Raw genomic sequence first — 17,149 nt, 5'->3', positions numbered from 1 at the left:
CCCTCTGTGACAGTCCATCAGGGCGAGGCCCGGCTCCACGCACCTTGAGCGCGACACGACACTACCAGTGACCTGACTGGCGGTGACACGACAGTGACGCGACTGACAGTGGCGTGGATGACGGTGACGTGACTGGCAGTGACGCGATTGACGATGACATGAAAGACTGACGTAACTGCCGACGCGAACGACGGTGACGTGACTCCCGGTGACGTGATTGACGGTGACGTAACTGACGACGCGAACGACTGACAGTGACGTGACCTTCGCGACCGCGCTCTCTCATGCCACTTCGGCGACTGACTCCACCCACGCTCCGCGACGTCTCAGCGGCCTCCCCCCTTGCCGCGTGCACATGAATCTCCCCTCTTTCCTTCGTGTGCGAGTGCGTGGAGCCACATGGTCACAGGCGGGGAGACGCGACTCAGTCGCCCGGGAATCACATTTTATCCGTTTTGAACTCAACACAATATCAACACAACCAGACAAATAGATATCCACACCCTTACATAATTACATAAACAAAACCTGTTACACTTTTGCGCACGGGCGCCGGCGCACACGCAAGCCTGAAGCAGCGACGGGCAATAATGGCCTCAGCGAGCCGGAGGAGCACTTGGGACGACGTCAATATATATGTATATATATAAACTTTTGAGTTGACTGTGGTTTTGGAGTCTAAGTATAATGAAACGAAAAGCTATATAATAATTTTCCGGAAGTCGCACCGTGGTAACGCCTACAATAGGTAGTATTTATTCGAAATCTACCTAAAAATCTAAACACTATAAACATTACTGTGGCTACGACTTTAAACGTTTTCGATTGTATCACATTACAGAGTAATGTTTCCTATGAATTCTATTAACAATATAATTAATTGTAATCTGCGTCCTAACAAAGTAAATACAAGTATTAATAAAAAGTGTGCGTGTAGTTCATGCGCGACAGTAGTAAAACTTCTTATTTATTATATTTGTAACGGCTCGTCTTCGCTGCCGTTGACGGGTCCTGGTCACTGTGCCTCGGCACAGTGCTACCGCCCCTGGTGTACCGCCCGCCCCCAACAGGCAAGGGGAGGGGGGTGTGCCGTTTATCGGGAATTACCGAAGGCGAGTTAACAATAACGCGCATTACGTACTTGTGAACCCATTTATTAGGATTGCTCCTAAACACAAACACCGCGTGTCGCGCGACTGTGGGTCCACCCGCGAGCGAGGCGTCATGAGCGCAGGTCCGTCCTCTCTCAGTGGCTGCCTCCTCCCGACTCCCCCCGGCACCTCGCCGACGCCACAGTTTTGCGTCGCGCGGCGACCACTAGCCAATGGCGTGCAGGCAGCTACCGGGTGGGGCTACACGGACGACCCACTGGATGCACACAAGACCTTACATATTATTCGTTATAGGGAACATAATTCTCTTTGGCAAGTATGCGAGTGCTAAATTATGCTATTTCGCAAGCAGCAAGTGTGCAAGTATGCAGATTGTGAAAGTATAAAAGTGTGAAAGAATAGAAGTATGCAAGTATGTAATATTGCAAGCATGCGAATGCAAGTATGCGAGTGTAAACACGTGCAAGTATACAAATGTACAAGTGTGTAAGTATACCAGTGTGAAAGTGCGCAAGTGTGCAAGTATGTTAGTGTGCAAGTTTGTTGCGTCATTACTACTACCTCTCCCTGCCATTTTCTCCTCTACCCGTTCCCCCACCACGTACCTACCTAACTATTCCCTTAACGCTGTCGGAATCTACCAAACGCTCGAAAATTGTAGCAAAGAAGTTTCTTCAGCAAAGAAGTTTTAATTTAAAATCTATAAAGTCAACGTCCCTTAACCCCCCTCCCCCCTCTTTTTTTGTCAGGCCACATGATTTTGCCCCCTTCCTCTCTTTCCATTTCCACGCGACGGTCTCGTGAACATGAACTCGTAAGTACGTACCATCTTTGAAAGTTAATTCAAAGAACTTGTTAAATCCACAAACCAACCTTTTTCTTCACCTCACGTGTTCATTTCACTCTGCTCACAAATGTACACAGAACTTGAAGTTGGAATCCGGTGCTAGTTTCTACGAACAGCCAATTATATCTACACAGAAAAAAAAATTCTGAACTTTTACAAAACTTTCCGCTGGAAATAAGTTTCCAAGAAATAGTTTGTATTGCTACTAGAAAGATATTCTAACGTTGTACAACACGTGGCTATGGTAATTCTTGTATATATGGAATACTTTTTTCAATATAATACTGACTATTTCTTACGAAAATTGGTACTTAATATTATATTTTAATTGATGTTTCATTATTTCAAAATACTATCGAATTAAACTTTTTTGGTTTAATTATTCTTATAAATGTGCGCAGTTAATACTGATAAGCAATTCAGGGAACTATTTCCAAAAAAACTTTAACTATTGGAGGTACTGGGACTAAATAAAGCACAAATACCTTGGTAAGAATTTGAACCTAATATTACTGCGGACAGTATTTTGTAGTGATCCAGTTGCTTTTCGAGAGAATGTATAAAATTACAAATATCTGTAATTTTACATTACTATTTCTGTTCAATTAAAAAAATATTACAGTGTACAACTACACAGGATCCTTTTATTTAATGATAATTTTTCGTTGAAAAGTTCGTATATTCACTATAATTTTTAACCGTTTGTCTGCTGGAAATTTTTCAAATAATATCCTAGGCCTGCAATACACCTTCAATTTTGCACTTTATTGGTCGGAAGAGCATAAAATAAAAACCTAGATTGGGTCATTTGTTGAAGAAATGTTTTTTTGGAACTGCAAATATCATGGTTGTAGTCGTCCAAGTAAAATAAAAATCTAATTTCTCCCGTCTATTTAATCTGAAACCTGTTAGCAAATTTCAGGCTGAGACAATCCATGCGAAAGCTTGAGAAAACTAAAAGCCGAAATTTCAATAAATAACACAAAATTGAAGTTGAAGCAAATTTAGAGAAAACTATTGCTCTTTTGTTTTAGCCTTAGTGAAATTTTCGTACGCTGCGGTACTAATCTGTTGGCACATACTGATAAACTATTTTACAGCAGAATCAAATAATCAGGTCCCTGGATTAGGTCGACATAGACGTACGACATAGGTCATAGGTACTAAATAGTCTAGTATTTGTGATCTTTGCATTGCCACATAAATTACATGCCGCTTTAACCCTGAAAACATAATATTTGTCAATATTTTACATGAAGATGTACCCGTTAAATTGCATTAGATAGGCCACATTAAATGTTTATGCGTTTAAAATATGCCTCAATGTTTATTTCTTGAAAGTAACTACAGTATTAAATATACTAGCCTCGCATACCGATGACACAAGTTCGAATGCTTATCCATCCATCCTGATTGTGGTTTTCTGTGGCTTCTCGAAAAATCTCTCCAAGCAAATTCAGAGATGGTTACTTAAAATAGGCCAAGACGGATCCCGTATCCAATACCACTGTTGGGGTAGCTTAGGATACACCGAATTTTATTTTTCCTAGCCTAAGATAATCTAAAAGGGTCCAGGTTATAGACGAGGACCTAGGTGCTCTAAGGTTTAGAGCCTATGCACCCTATCTTGCTGGGATTTAACCATGTGGGAGGACTCAAGCGCATCTTATGCTACTGGGGTTTTTTGGCCGGTCACGGAAGCGATTGGCGCCATGCCTGACGCTCTAGCCAACGCTAGCTGCTGTGGCCCAGATGAAACCTGCATAGACACAGGGGAAACCCTGGGCCGGGTCATGCGGGGATCAACCAACGTGAATTTAAAAAAAGCAGGTCACTACTGGATGAGAGGGACAAGGCCCAGGTGAGCAGGGTTGGGCATTTGGGTCTTGCGACCCCCCCGCCTCCCGCATTCACTTGCTAAGTAATCCTGGGTTGCAGTACCAGGGGCGCATATTCCCTTCGTCTAAGTCATCGCTTCGTTCCGCGAATCGAATGGTTCGATAGTCGAAGTAGCTGCTCCGGCGCGGCGGCGAATTCTAGCGGCGGGCGCGGAAACTACGGTCAGATTCGTGTCACGAAATGTTGCTGAAAATACAATTTGCGTATATTTGTCACCTTCGGCACAGGTTTTAACAATTTTCGTGTGCGAGTTTCGTATTGTATTTGCAACACGAGAACACGCGGATTTGCTCGTTACCGAGGTTAGATATTTTTGGCGAATACTGAAAGACTTACAATTTTTTTTTAAAAACTAACTAACAAAATAAATAAAGGAAGAAACATCTGACCGGAGGCACCTCACTACTGCTTCGCCCCGAGGCGCGTTGGCGCGGTTTTGCGTCGAGCGAGGCAGCGCGCTCGCGGCGTGTGATCGCAGCCCCGCGCCGCGTTGTAAACCGCCGTGAATAAGTCATGGCATGTCAATCAGGCTGATGGCGAGTTTTACAGTCCTGGGACCGCCAGCTGCCGCTCATCACGTGACTCGCGGTCGACACAACCTCCACTCGTTCCCTCCCTCCTTGTTACACCTCTCGTCAACATTTACCATCGCCGTTGAAACTTTTCACCTCGAAATCACGAAGACAATGGGTACAAATCATCAAGGCATCTTATAATATGTACCGGTACTGAGTTTATTTACGTGTTAACATCCCAGCTCTCAGTATACGTCGTTCGGTAGAAGTAATTTCGTAATGGAACGGAAGTCGCATGAAACGGAAATGTGTAACCACGGTCTATATATATAATCTGGGCGACTAGATCTTTTCATTATGGAGACCTGGATTTCCTGAAATAATAGAGTGTATTTTATTTAATAAATGTTAAATGCATTTATTTAAAAATGGGCTGTATTATAATAATATTTATTGTCGAAAATCAGGAAGCCGGAGTTTTGTATTTTTTTCAAGACGTTTTCGCTTTTATCGGAGATAGTTTAAAATTTTCGTCTGTGCTAATCGAATGATTCGATAGTTGACGTAGCCACTTTTACGATTACGGCAGAGAAGTCTATCGGCGGATGCGGAAAAAAAACATGTGATTCGCAATCAGAAACGTAGTTGGAAACCCATTTTGCACATATTTATAACTCTCGGCATTATTTTAAAGAATTCTATGATAATTTCGTGTCCAAGTTTTGTTAAAAAAGTGTATTTGGAACATGAGAATACATGAATTTCCTTGTTACGAATGATGGATGTTACACATCTCTGTCACTGAAATATTCGCTCTTTTTTTTTATCTTCGAATATGAACCTCACAAATTATGACTCTTCTTGGAGTATGATAAAAACTTTCAAAAAATTACCAAGAAGTCTACAAACAGGATAAACCACTATTAGTTTAATTTAAAACATGTTTTTTACATACGTAATTTCTGTTTATACTGTATGTCATATAGAAACCTCAATAACGGAAAAAAATAGATGAATACGCAAACGCACATGCAACAAGCTAAAATCATCCAAAGACGAAAGTTAAACATTTGACTTCGGCTGATTTTTGCTTGTTTTATGTGTGTTTGCGTTAATATTTTATTTTGTCCGTCAATGAATTTATCTAGGACATACAGTGCAAACTAGCAATGGTGTATGCAAAAAACAACACGTTATGTCAATATTTTCCTACTGTACGAACCATTCAAAAAACGTACAGAGCACAGAACCATTAAGTTGGAATCAGGCTTAGTTTATATGGAGAATAATCTGGTACTATCTGGAAGTATATGGAACTACGAACAATCCTTCGCTTATTTGGGGCGGGTTCTTCGTTTAGAATTCCGTGCATTTTACTGTAATCTAAACAAATTAAGCGCCACCCCACCCAGGGAAACGCTAAACAAATTTTGTTTCTAGGAAGAGGGGTAAAAACAGGTGAGTGAGACTTTTAAACATCTAACATCGGTAACTAGCAAATTCATGTCTCTTGTTGCAAATAAACTTATTTAACAAAACTAGTCGGCCTACCCGAAATTTATCGTAGAATTCTTTCAAATAATGTCGAATGCGATAAATATGAAAACGCATGGGATGATGTCGGGTGAAAGCGGAGGCCAGCGAAAAAGATCTCTGTTCACGCGACCATCGGCGGATGTTTCTGCCACATGAGAGATCACAATTAAACTTTAAACGAAATGCACGTTGAACTTAAATTATAGATTCACTCTTAGCAAATTGCAGAACACATACTTCCAAGAGTCGCCATTTGGCGCCGCAAGCGAGAAAACAACAAAGCAGTACTTGCGCAAGCGCTTATCTAAAACGGTTTGCGCCACTCTTTAATTGTGACGTTGAACCAAAACTCTACAACGCTTACAGTTGATACTATTAAAATTTTTTATCTGGGATATTCTTTTATGGACATACCGTATACTTTACTTCCCAATGAACCCGCGAAACAGTCGTAGTAGCTATAGCAATATTGTTCAGTGTTGTTGCCGGTATATCTCATCGTTACAGACTATGACTTATAGCGGGGAATTATGACTTGTTACAAGGTTTTCAAAACACTTTGCTAATGTCTGTAGCATTCATTTACTTTCTGGTTCTGGTCGGTGAAATAAGTTATTTCTCTCCATGAAAACGAAGATTTCCGTGATTCACGTAAAGATACCTACGTGACGTTAAAAATATTATAAAGGTGTTGTCACTTTGGTTAGCAATAGGTTGGCAAAGCAAACTGTAGCTGTATAGTCAAATGCAAAAAAAAAAAAAAAAAAAAAAAAAAACTCACAATAGCTTGGAATGAACTCGTTAAGGAGAAACATAAAAATGCCATTATGAAGGACATAAAGTTAAACTTCATTATAAACCATAATGGCTTGCTCTCCAGATGAGAAAGAATAGTGCGTGAGACGGAGAGGGGTTGTCGTTCTCGTAATGATTTTAATTATCAAAGTGGCAAGATTGTACACACCTTCCACTAAATACCTTTGCGGCTTGTGTACCATTTGTAAACAAATTCGCACATCGGTAGGGACATGAGGTTTTCGCGAAAGTAAAACATTCTGTGTGTTAAAATACCTTACCGTCGTCTGTGTTTAGTTATTGGTTGAGTTTCTTTCAGGTACAAGCTTACTGTTGGCACAAGAATCATAGCCACGAATCAATGGCCCGGTTTTGCTGCGTAACGTACATGCCAATTCATGTCAGTGCTTGCACAAGCTGATTCAGAGGTGGGCCAAATGATGGCGTCCTGCGCAGAAGACAAGCGCCGGTCTACGAGATTGTTAGTCTATGATGTTGCAGTGGACCCGGTGGCGGCGGCGGCGGGAGTGGCCGGCTACCAGCCGCTGCCCCCGTCCGCGGCGGAGGCGGCGTGCTGCCGGGAGGCGGCTCTGGTCGACCCGGCGGCGGCGGTGGTACCATTCGGCCTGCCGCCGCCGGGACTAGTGCCGCACGGCCTGCTGGGAGCGCTGCAGCCCTACCCGCCCCTGCTGCCCCTCATCCACGACCACGCGGCCTGTGAGTGCGCCGACATAACCTCCAAACCCCACACTTTACACTACATTCTGTCTAAGTATCATGGTCAATGGAAAAATTCTCTGGACGAGTTGATACTGACTGATTATTCAGGCCATTTTCCTTGAAATTCACACACACGGAAATATCAATGAAATATACTGCGCCGTTAAAAATGTTTTACACCAAACATATACAAACGCTCGTCACAAATTAATCAGAGATCTTCTAATGCCTAAAGATTATCTTCGTCTATTTACGGGTACTGAGTTAATTTAGTACTTAAACTTGAATCCACGCGGATAATATTGGTATATTAACAAATCATTTAAAAAAACATATCAGGTATAAATATATTCCTCCCACATTTCTCTATATATTGTTTATACAACTACTCAACATTAGTCTACTCGGAAGTCGAAATATTGCGATGTGTATATGAAGATTCACATATGTAAAATTTATTAAGAATTCTTAGTTTATTTCAGGTGTATTTTAAGTTGAAAAGTCCGTGGATTTACTTCAATTTCTAACGTTGCGGAAAATCGAGGATAGTAACAATTATGGAAGAATCTTTTTCTCTCGAAATAAGCTTAAGGAACCCAAAGATTTTAGTATAGCCTAGAATTGTTTTAAAATATTCAATACTACTTCTTTGTCGCATATTTAAACTATATTTATTTATATTGTGTACTTTTCCTATGTAAGAAATCAGACCACCATTTAGGAACACACATTGAAAAACTTATGTTAATTATATCTATACATTTCCGGAGTGTTATCAATTTTCTTAGTTTAGTCATTTTGGTTTAGTGATCTCTTAAATGTTTTTCTATTTAAAGTTTATTTTTACTTTTTTAAGTTATATATATATATATATATATATAGGTTAAGTGTAAGAAAAGGCGATGTCCATGCTTTAATTTCGCCACAGTGTAAAAATAAGACAAATAAATAAATAAATAATAATTTTCAGACTCAGCGTGTATCTAAGACCAAGCTCCGTTTCAAGCGGATACTAAACTCATTCTGCACTCTCTCTCGCACATTCCAGATTCTATATTGTACCCCAGCTATTGCCTTTACGTTCTTTGAATGATGCATGCATCGGGGAGATGGCCTTGCTGTGACTGGGTGGAACTAGCCGAGGTGAAAGTGAAGTGGTTTACAGCTACCTTCCGTAGTATGAAAGTGAAGAAACAACACAGCACCGAGTTTCGAGTCCGGGAAGGAAGTCTTCTGCTAGAGAAAAAAAAAACCGAGCTGGTCGGGAATCGAACCCGGAACCTTCGGCTCTCCAGACAACCTCCAACCAACAACCACTGAGACGACAGAACGGTCGCCTTAGACGGCGTTGCTTTAGAGCTCCGGGGGCTAACGCGCCATCTGCAAACGGTTGATTACGGTTCACGAATTGCTTTACGATTACGAATAACATTCAAGGGCTATTACACCGGCCTATACAAGTTTCATTTCATATTTTCGTCTTTAACATACTTTCAGGTATGAACATTCTTTAACGTAGTATTGCAAAAAGTATTAGGAAAGTGCAAGGAGCCTTCGTCTTTAATATTCCATCATAAAATTAAAGTGTCACCGCTTATAGTCCTACAGAGGTGCGCTATCGATGAGATGATACACGCCTGTTCAGTACCTGCTCCAGCGGGTAGGCACAGGCCTTCCTTACATTTTAAAAATTGTAAATAAGACTTTACACTGTTCATATTAAACGTAAGGTTTATTTTGGAAACTGCAAGAAAAGTAAATCTTAAAATCTTTACCAACTGTTATCGTCTACCCTTCTGAGGTCAGGTTGCAATGAAATGAAACCAACTATACATTAGCCTGCAGATTTGCAACATTTTACATTAACGTACGAACTGTGTTCTGATGTTCACATTATATTAACACAAGTTTAATCCTAACAATTAATTCTGTGACCTTTATAGGTATTAAAGTGTTTTTTGTTGACATACAATTATACATTTACAATAATTCTTATGATTAATATATTATACATATTGGACTTCAGCGGGAGAAATAAATTACCCTCAGAAAATTACAAAACTTACCATTTTGCATCTGAATTTTAAAAATTCCGTGGACCACCCTCTGATATGGAAGCCAGACCCCCCCGGTAGAGCCCGGTCTCCCAAAACTGTGAACACGCCCCTGCGGTACAGTCCGGGCCTACCCAAGCATCAATCCTGGAGCCGCCCCTCCTCCTGCTCGATGTCCGGTGCGCAGAAGCGGAGAGAGGCGTGGTGCGCCAGCCAGCTTGTCGGCGAGGCTAGCGGGTGCTGTGCGTGCCGCAGGCGGGCTGCTGGCGAGGATGCCTGGCTCGGGCAAGAGGCCGCGCGGCGAGAAGCGACCCATCCCCGACGCCCAGAAGGACGAGAAGTACTTCGAGCGCCGCAAGAGGAACAACCAGGCGGCCAAGAAGTCCCGCGACGCGCGCAAGATCCGGGAGGACCAGGTCAGACCACCACCTTGCTCTCCCCCTCGCTTTACCTCCCGCCCAACAACCTCTTACCCCCTTTCTATAATCACTCCCTCTCCTAACTTTCCTTCTTCCAATACTCCCCTCACCCACACCTGTCTCTCCAACTCCCCTCTTTCCAATATACCCCTCACTCATACCACACTCTTAACAATCCCTGTATCTCCTACTTCCTTCCTTCCAATATACCCCTCACTCATACCACATTCTTAACAATCCCTGTATCTCCTACTTCCTTCCTTCCAATATACCCCTCACTCATACCACATTCTTAACAATCCCTGTATCTCCTACTTCCTTCCTTCCAATATACCCCTCACTCATACCACATTCTTAACAATCCCTGTATCTCCTACTTCCTTCCTTCCAATATACCCCTCACTCATACCACATTCTTAACAATCCCTGTCTCTCCAACTTCCTTCCAATATACCCTTCACTCATACCACACCCTTAACAATCTCTGTATCTCCTACATTCAACATTCCAATACTTTTTTAACCCCTACCTTCCAATACTTCCTTAACCCCTTTCTCCCCCTCAAAAATCCTTGGCCCACCTACTTCCCGGCTTCCAATTATCTTCACACTCCTACCTCGCCGTCTCTCTGTATTATGTCCTTTCAGACTCTCACGATCAGAAAGTACTCCTCGCATAATTCTTCTCGGTTGGTTTCTCACTAAAAGTAATGGCCTACTCCTTCCTCAGTATCCCTGCATCGTTGCTAATAAACTTCACGTTGACTACCCTGATAACATATTAAGCTTGCGGCAAGCCTGCGCCTAAAAGCCTGTAATCTTGATTCCAGTTTACAACTTACAACAAGCGTACAGCTTGCTTGCAAGCTTGCAAGCTTGCCAAGAAAACTGGAATCAAAGCAGACTCAAGCCCGACTTAATACATCATCAAGCTTTAATTACGGTCGCCGTGAAAGATCAACTTGTCTAGCCTCATTCTATCTTACTGTCAGGTAGCAAATACAATACTGTATCATAAACATTAAAGTAAAGCTTGAAAGAGTCTTGAATCTTTTTTCGAAATGGAAAACATGCAGAGCAAGTGTTATTTCATATACTCTACAAGCTCACCACGAGCTAAAATTCTTCGTGAAGAAACAACAAGCTTTAAGTTAAATAAATAAATAAATAAATATATATATATGTATATATTTGACAGTACAACAAGGTGTTGGGAAAGGTAAATAACAAGTTTCATACAATGCCTTTTTAAAATATTTTTTCTGTTCCCAAAATTATTACTTTAGTAGTATTTTATGTAAATATTGAAAAGGTTCAAGCTTTAAACAAGTGAAAATGTATCAACTTTCTATTTTTACAGAATTTGGGATTTTAAAATTTATGTGATTTCCTTTCACGTTTTAAGGTCATTTGAGTTAATTATTTTCAACCTTTATTTAGCACACGAAATCCCCTCGCAATTATTTTTCCTGAAGCTCATGTCATTATGTATATGAAATTTTAGACGCTGATGTGATAAAATTTTATGAATGGCAGGAAAAACAAAAATAATTTTTTTTTTTTAAAAGAAAACATGTCTTGAAATGCAACATCGCAGAGTTACAGGTACGAACACTAACCAAATTTGAATTTTGCGCGCATTGTGCACCACTCCATTATCTGAGAGGATGCGCCACTGCAGCGTTATGACGTTTAATTTCTACGCGGTTTTCACATTTAATTGATTTTACCCCTTGTAGACATATTCACTAAAAACATTTATCATACGGTGGGATATTAGAATTGCCATGCCATCCTTAACATGTTCTTAATCGCTTAATGTAAGCACTCACCTCTCACATATCTTGAACATTTTCTGTAGCTCAGCATGATGTTTAGTATCTCAGGTAGGCTGGACCTTGATAGTCGAGACAACACTAGTTATAATGCATGTACCAGTAAACCAAAACAGTATTTTTCTAATCCAAAAGTAGAGATTGTCAAACAATACCTGCGGTCTTCTGGATCCGTATTGTCAACCTTTGGCAGGAAGTATTCAAAATTTACAATGTCGGGTAGATCAATGTTACTTACAAAACGTATTTTAAACAAACAAGTTGACTGCTAGTGAACGTAAAGTGATACGTGGCATAAATAAGGGCGCGGTTACACCGAAAGACGAACAATTTAAGGTGAAGATGTTTAAGTAAAAGTGTTTACAAACGCGATAGTGTACGGTTACACTGCAGTTGGTATAAAGTATGTTAAACTCCAAAACCGCGAATAAGTTGTGGATCCCATTTATTTGAGCAAGTATACCTCTGTTAGAGTATTACCGCCAGCATCAATTTTAAAACAATAACATATTTACTTGTTAAACTTTTTTTTTGCAGTCGGTAAAATACTACACAAAATTATGCCAGGAAAATTCTCCATCTTGCATTTTTCGGAAAGGACTATTCATACTCACAGTCTCAAGTCTCAACACTAAACAGACAATCAGAGGCTTATGCAGAACATATGATTGTCGTTATGAACAACTTTAACAAACTGTTTAGGTTGAATGAGAATTTGCCTCGAACGAAACATGTTCAGACTGTGTGTAAACGCTCGCAAAAGTTGAACATGTTTACCTGAAGTAGTCCAGATCCCGTGTAACCACGCACTGAAACTTAATTTCAGGTAACTGTCCAGAATATGACCCAGTTTGCAGTATAGGCCACAAGTCACAATTTTAGTTTGAATCACTCGTAACTATATTGGACCACCAAAGGCTAGTTTTTTGTGTATGCTTAAGTTATCTGTCGATATATAAAACATCTGAGTGAATTTGGGGAGAAATAGGAACTGAAAGAAGCCATTTTGGTTTAAACAGTTTTTACGCCATAACAGTTTTATATCGTTTAATTGGAAAAATTTAGCCTTGTTAAAGAATTAACTATTATTTAGTTTTGCTTGAAGTTCCTCAAAGCGACTAACTGCTGTAAATTGATTGGCGTTTAATATTGAATACATTTTGTGGGAATGACTACAACAGAAATAATATTGGCAATAGGCACTATGCCATGGCATAAGAAAATCTCTTAATCTGTGCCATCTGCTTCATGGAAGGTAAATTTTCAATAACTAAACTATACGAAATTGTTATTGCATAAAGTGTGTTGAAAACAGTATGCCGTTTTTTTGGTCATATCTCTCTACATTAAATATAAAACTTTAATTAGGCCGAAGCAAGCAACGTTACTTTACGTATTAGTCTTAAGAGGCGCGCCTAGTAATGGATGTATTTGTGTTAGCGAGGTGGCGTTAAGTGCGACGCTCGCTGGTGCTTCTGGCGCGGTATCGCCCCTAAGTGCAAGGCTCTGAACCGGCGCGCAGTCTTCTCGTCGTGCATAGGTTAACTATAAGCACACTATATGGCGAATAAAAGAAGATAAGGGTAATTGAAAGTCCCTTGAGTGCTTTTAAGACTCTGTACTGGGCGTTTCATGCCCAACAATTATTCTGGAAATACGCGTTTTAGCCATCTTATTTCTTCCTTAAAAATACATTTCGTTAACTAAATACTAAAACAGAATTATGTAGGCCTACTCACCCACCCTCAGCGCATTCTTTAATGCTTTTTGTTAACATATGGCAGTGGGATATGTGGAACAGTTATTTAAAAATAGGGATTTTTTCCCCGTAGCTTTGCACACCGAATGTGTGCCCAGGTAGGCGGGGTCCTTAATAACTAGAGACCGGAAAAATTCGCGGGTTCAATGACCTCCAGGATATACTCCAATATCCTCTACACACTCGGGCGAATGCCAACTGTTCATTGGCTGCTGACTTGTGAGTCGTCACGACTGGGTGGCCTGTGATTCGACACTTCTATGAGTGAGGGTCTCTGATTGGCACTCAGTCCTCCCGGATTAACAGCGGACCAATGGCAGAAGCAGCACTAAGGTATCATTATTAGAATTTTTAGCATAACACGAAATGAACCCGCGAATTTTTTCAGGTCTCTATTAATAACTATGCATGTCGGGCTTCGCCCTGAGATGCTGCAGCGAGAGAGGTGGTTCACGTGTGCTGCAGATAGCGATGCGCGCGGCCTTCCTGGAGCAGGAGAACTCCTTCCTGCGGACCCAGGTGCTGACCCTGCGCGAGGAGTCCCAGGCGCTCAGGCACCTGCTGCTGCAGGGGAAGGTCGACGCGCGACCGCCTCGCCCCCGCAGCGAGGACCTGGGGGTCGAAGCTGCGACCAGGGGACTCGGCCCCCGGGCGCTGGCCGCCGCCGACGGGGACCATCGGTTCCACAGGTGATCCGCCAACTCCCCCAGGTTGGCTCCCCGAGGACCAGGGGGGCGGGGGTATCCCGACACGGCAGAAGCAGACTGACGTCTCGTACGTGCCTCGGATGCGGTGGTTTGCCACGTCGCGAGACCTCCAAGCTGGCTACTGCACAGCGCTGTCACACGAGGGAGATGATTTTCGAAATAATTTCACGGCCATGGGTGTGGAAAAATTTCGCGTTTTTAATTACCTCCCGGGTAAACGTCTCCTTTTCATTGGCTGCTGGTTGTGAGGTATCTCAACCGGTTAACATGTGATTTGACAACTCTTTTGACTGATGGTCTCTAACTGGCCCACAGTCCTCCAGATTAATAGCGAAACAGTGGCAGAAGCAGCACGATGTTAGCGTATTTCTCGATGGGTCCAAGAGTTTTCCCGATCTCTAGCAGCACGGCATTGCCAGAACAGTTTTCTTTTCGCGAAAAAAATAATTCTGATCGCTCGTTAAGACTGAAACGAGGTATGCCCCCGATTGTTTCCTTGTTAACTGGCGGCCGTCTGCAAGAGTAAGATACTGCCCTGTCTTCTGGGACACGTTTCCTTCTGCACTGGAAATGCTAACATCGGTGTGCCGACAGGATGTATGTACCCGAAATAAACCCCAGCCAAGCACGAAGCACAATGCTGCAAAGTTAAATAACACCCAAATGGTCTGGAAACCTTTTCTCGAAAAGTATGTGCATGGCCCTAGTCATTGCTGGTTTACATTAGTTGTCGTAGGAGATCCTCAGTAATGGACATCAAATTTTAATGCACAAACAAACGGAGAAAAGGCTAATATCATCTCAGATAAAGTGCAACGTATAGTTCGGTGGAAGAAATTTTACCAGGAATCCAACATGAAAATAAACAGTAAGTCGGGATGACCCAACGAAAACACAGTGACTCACAAACTAACATAACTGGGTATGTCCATCAAATACTTTTAAATCAAGCTTCCCCATTGCAAGACTCATTCAAATAACTCAAGGGAGATGTCATGAGGTGAGAGGTACATTGCAAGGTACCAAACGTCCGTAGAGTCACAAAAAAAAAAACTGACGAAGGCTGTCAAATTATCATGGAACCCTTTGATTTTTCACTCTTACTTTAATTAGTCAACCTTATTTCACAGTGAACATAAAATGCTATCAACGCCTTTAAATGAACGCAGTTGTATCTTCTAAAAGGCCAGCTCATCAAGCTAAACAATTATTGCATTACCTATTATGAATCATACTTATTAAATATAAACTCTTCTATAATCATAAAAGCAACTGATGTTCAGTTATTGTTACTCAGAAGGTCGCTGGCAGCTGGTGAAATGTAGCAAAATGTGATAGCGCGTCCTGACTTTTGTAAATTCCTTGTGGCGTACCACGCCAAGTATTAACCACCTTGGAGTAGGGAAACTGAAACTGCCTAGAGCATATTTTGAAAAGAGCTCATTCCAACTAAGTTTTAAGTCGGCTGTAAAGCAGCGTCGTACTATAGGCCGAAAGCTTTTTTGGGCAAGATGGTACTAGGAAAGGAAGGTAAACGACTTATTTTTTTTTTTAGCAACTATCAAACGCATTGTTGCACAATAATTAACAATAATTTATATAAACGGGACAATGGTTAACATTCGTGGTTTTAATGGCTGGGCTGGATTAGATGTTCAGCCAACAAGTTAAAAGACATTTCAGTTCCGCCATTGGCAGCCTTTTCTTGAATATCGTCTGCTTTCAGATTCTGACTCAGTCCTGGGACACTTAGCAGTGTGCGTGAGCAGTTATTGGAAAGACCAAAATTGTTTTTTTTTTCAGGCACTGCATATGTAACCCAATCAAATACACAAGCTAATAGGGAATCTTATTACGTGTTTCTTTGAAGCAAACGTATGTTTTTTTGCTGCGTTATAATTTTTTCTACATAATTTTTTCAATGAGACTTTAAAAAATCATTAATTATTTTTTTTGGAATATTGTATTTGTTTGGCATTGTAGTTGACTAATGGTTGTACACTAATGACGCGCGGATTTGTACATAGGTGTGAAATTTATTGTCACTTTTTACAGTTGTTTTCAACTCTCTACTTTCTAATAGTTTATTTACGTGAAATAGCACACAAAAACGGATTTGTCTTCTTCTTGGGAGGTGGGGAAAAAAAGAGGGGGCATGTTGCAATTCACGGATACTAATCAGCAATTGTTTATACGACGCAGGTTAGGTGAACACATTTTCGTAGACAGGCGATAATGTTAATTAGCAGTTACAGCTATTTATCATCAGCCACAAAACGATTGTCTGTAATTGCAAGGGACTGTGAGATGGCCATCAGATGGGCGAAAATAAGTGCGTTTTCATTCTTAAAATTTATTTCATATCCATTAAATATCTCACAAACTAAAAAAAAAAAAAAAAAAAAAAAAAAAACTAAAGCACACAATTTCCAAAAAAAAAAAATTTATATTTTATAAACTTATTTATATACATTAATACTAAAAGGGTTAGTTTTTATATAAATTTAAATCATATTTAATGCATAAACATATGTTTTTTCTATATTATTTGCCCTAGTTACTCACCTTTCTTCTCCTTTTTGGTACTCCTAATGACTCAGACGTGAAATTGTTTTAAATTTTCAGCTTGCTTCCCACTGAGGTTAATTTTTTACTCAAGCTGAATATTATACGAGAATCAAGCTTCTAAAATAAAAGGTACAAGGGCTAGAAATTTATCATATATCATAAAAAAAGTTTTTTATTTGCTTATGTTAAAACGTTTTCTGAATTTAATTATTTTTTATATACTTGTAGAATGTTTTTATTTCCAATGCAGCACGTGTTAATTCTTCTTGTACAACATTTAGTTTAATATTAGTACAGCGTAAGTGTACGGACTGTCGAAAAAAAGAACTGTTTTAAATTTACAATAATTGCACCGTATATTTCGAGTGTTATTTCGAGTGCTCT

The 17,149-nt window shown here is 40.6% G+C and overlaps 1 protein-coding gene across 1 annotated transcript in view; it reads left to right on the top strand.

Annotated features, from left to right (window-relative positions):
• LOC134531739 (CCAAT/enhancer-binding protein beta-like) overlaps positions 1–14,183 on the top strand; it is a 50,044-nt gene extending 35,861 nt beyond the window's left edge. Inside the window, exons 3-5 of the mRNA XM_063368038.1 lie at positions 7,206–7,421; positions 9,734–9,894; positions 13,956–14,183. Coding sequence (XP_063224108.1) covers positions 7,206–7,421; positions 9,734–9,894; positions 13,956–14,183 — 605 coding nt within the window. The remainder of the gene's footprint in view (positions 1–7,205; positions 7,422–9,733; positions 9,895–13,955) is intronic.
• The last annotated feature ends 2,966 nt before the right edge of the window (positions 14,184–17,149 follow it).

The sequence above is a fragment of the Bacillus rossius genome, chromosome 1, assembly GCF_032445375.1.
Source record: "Bacillus rossius redtenbacheri isolate Brsri chromosome 1, Brsri_v3, whole genome shotgun sequence".
Taxonomy (NCBI): Eukaryota; Metazoa; Arthropoda; class Insecta; order Phasmatodea; family Bacillidae; genus Bacillus; species Bacillus rossius.
The sequence above is the reverse complement of the archived record's forward strand: the minus strand, read 5'-3'. Positions and strand labels throughout refer to the sequence as shown.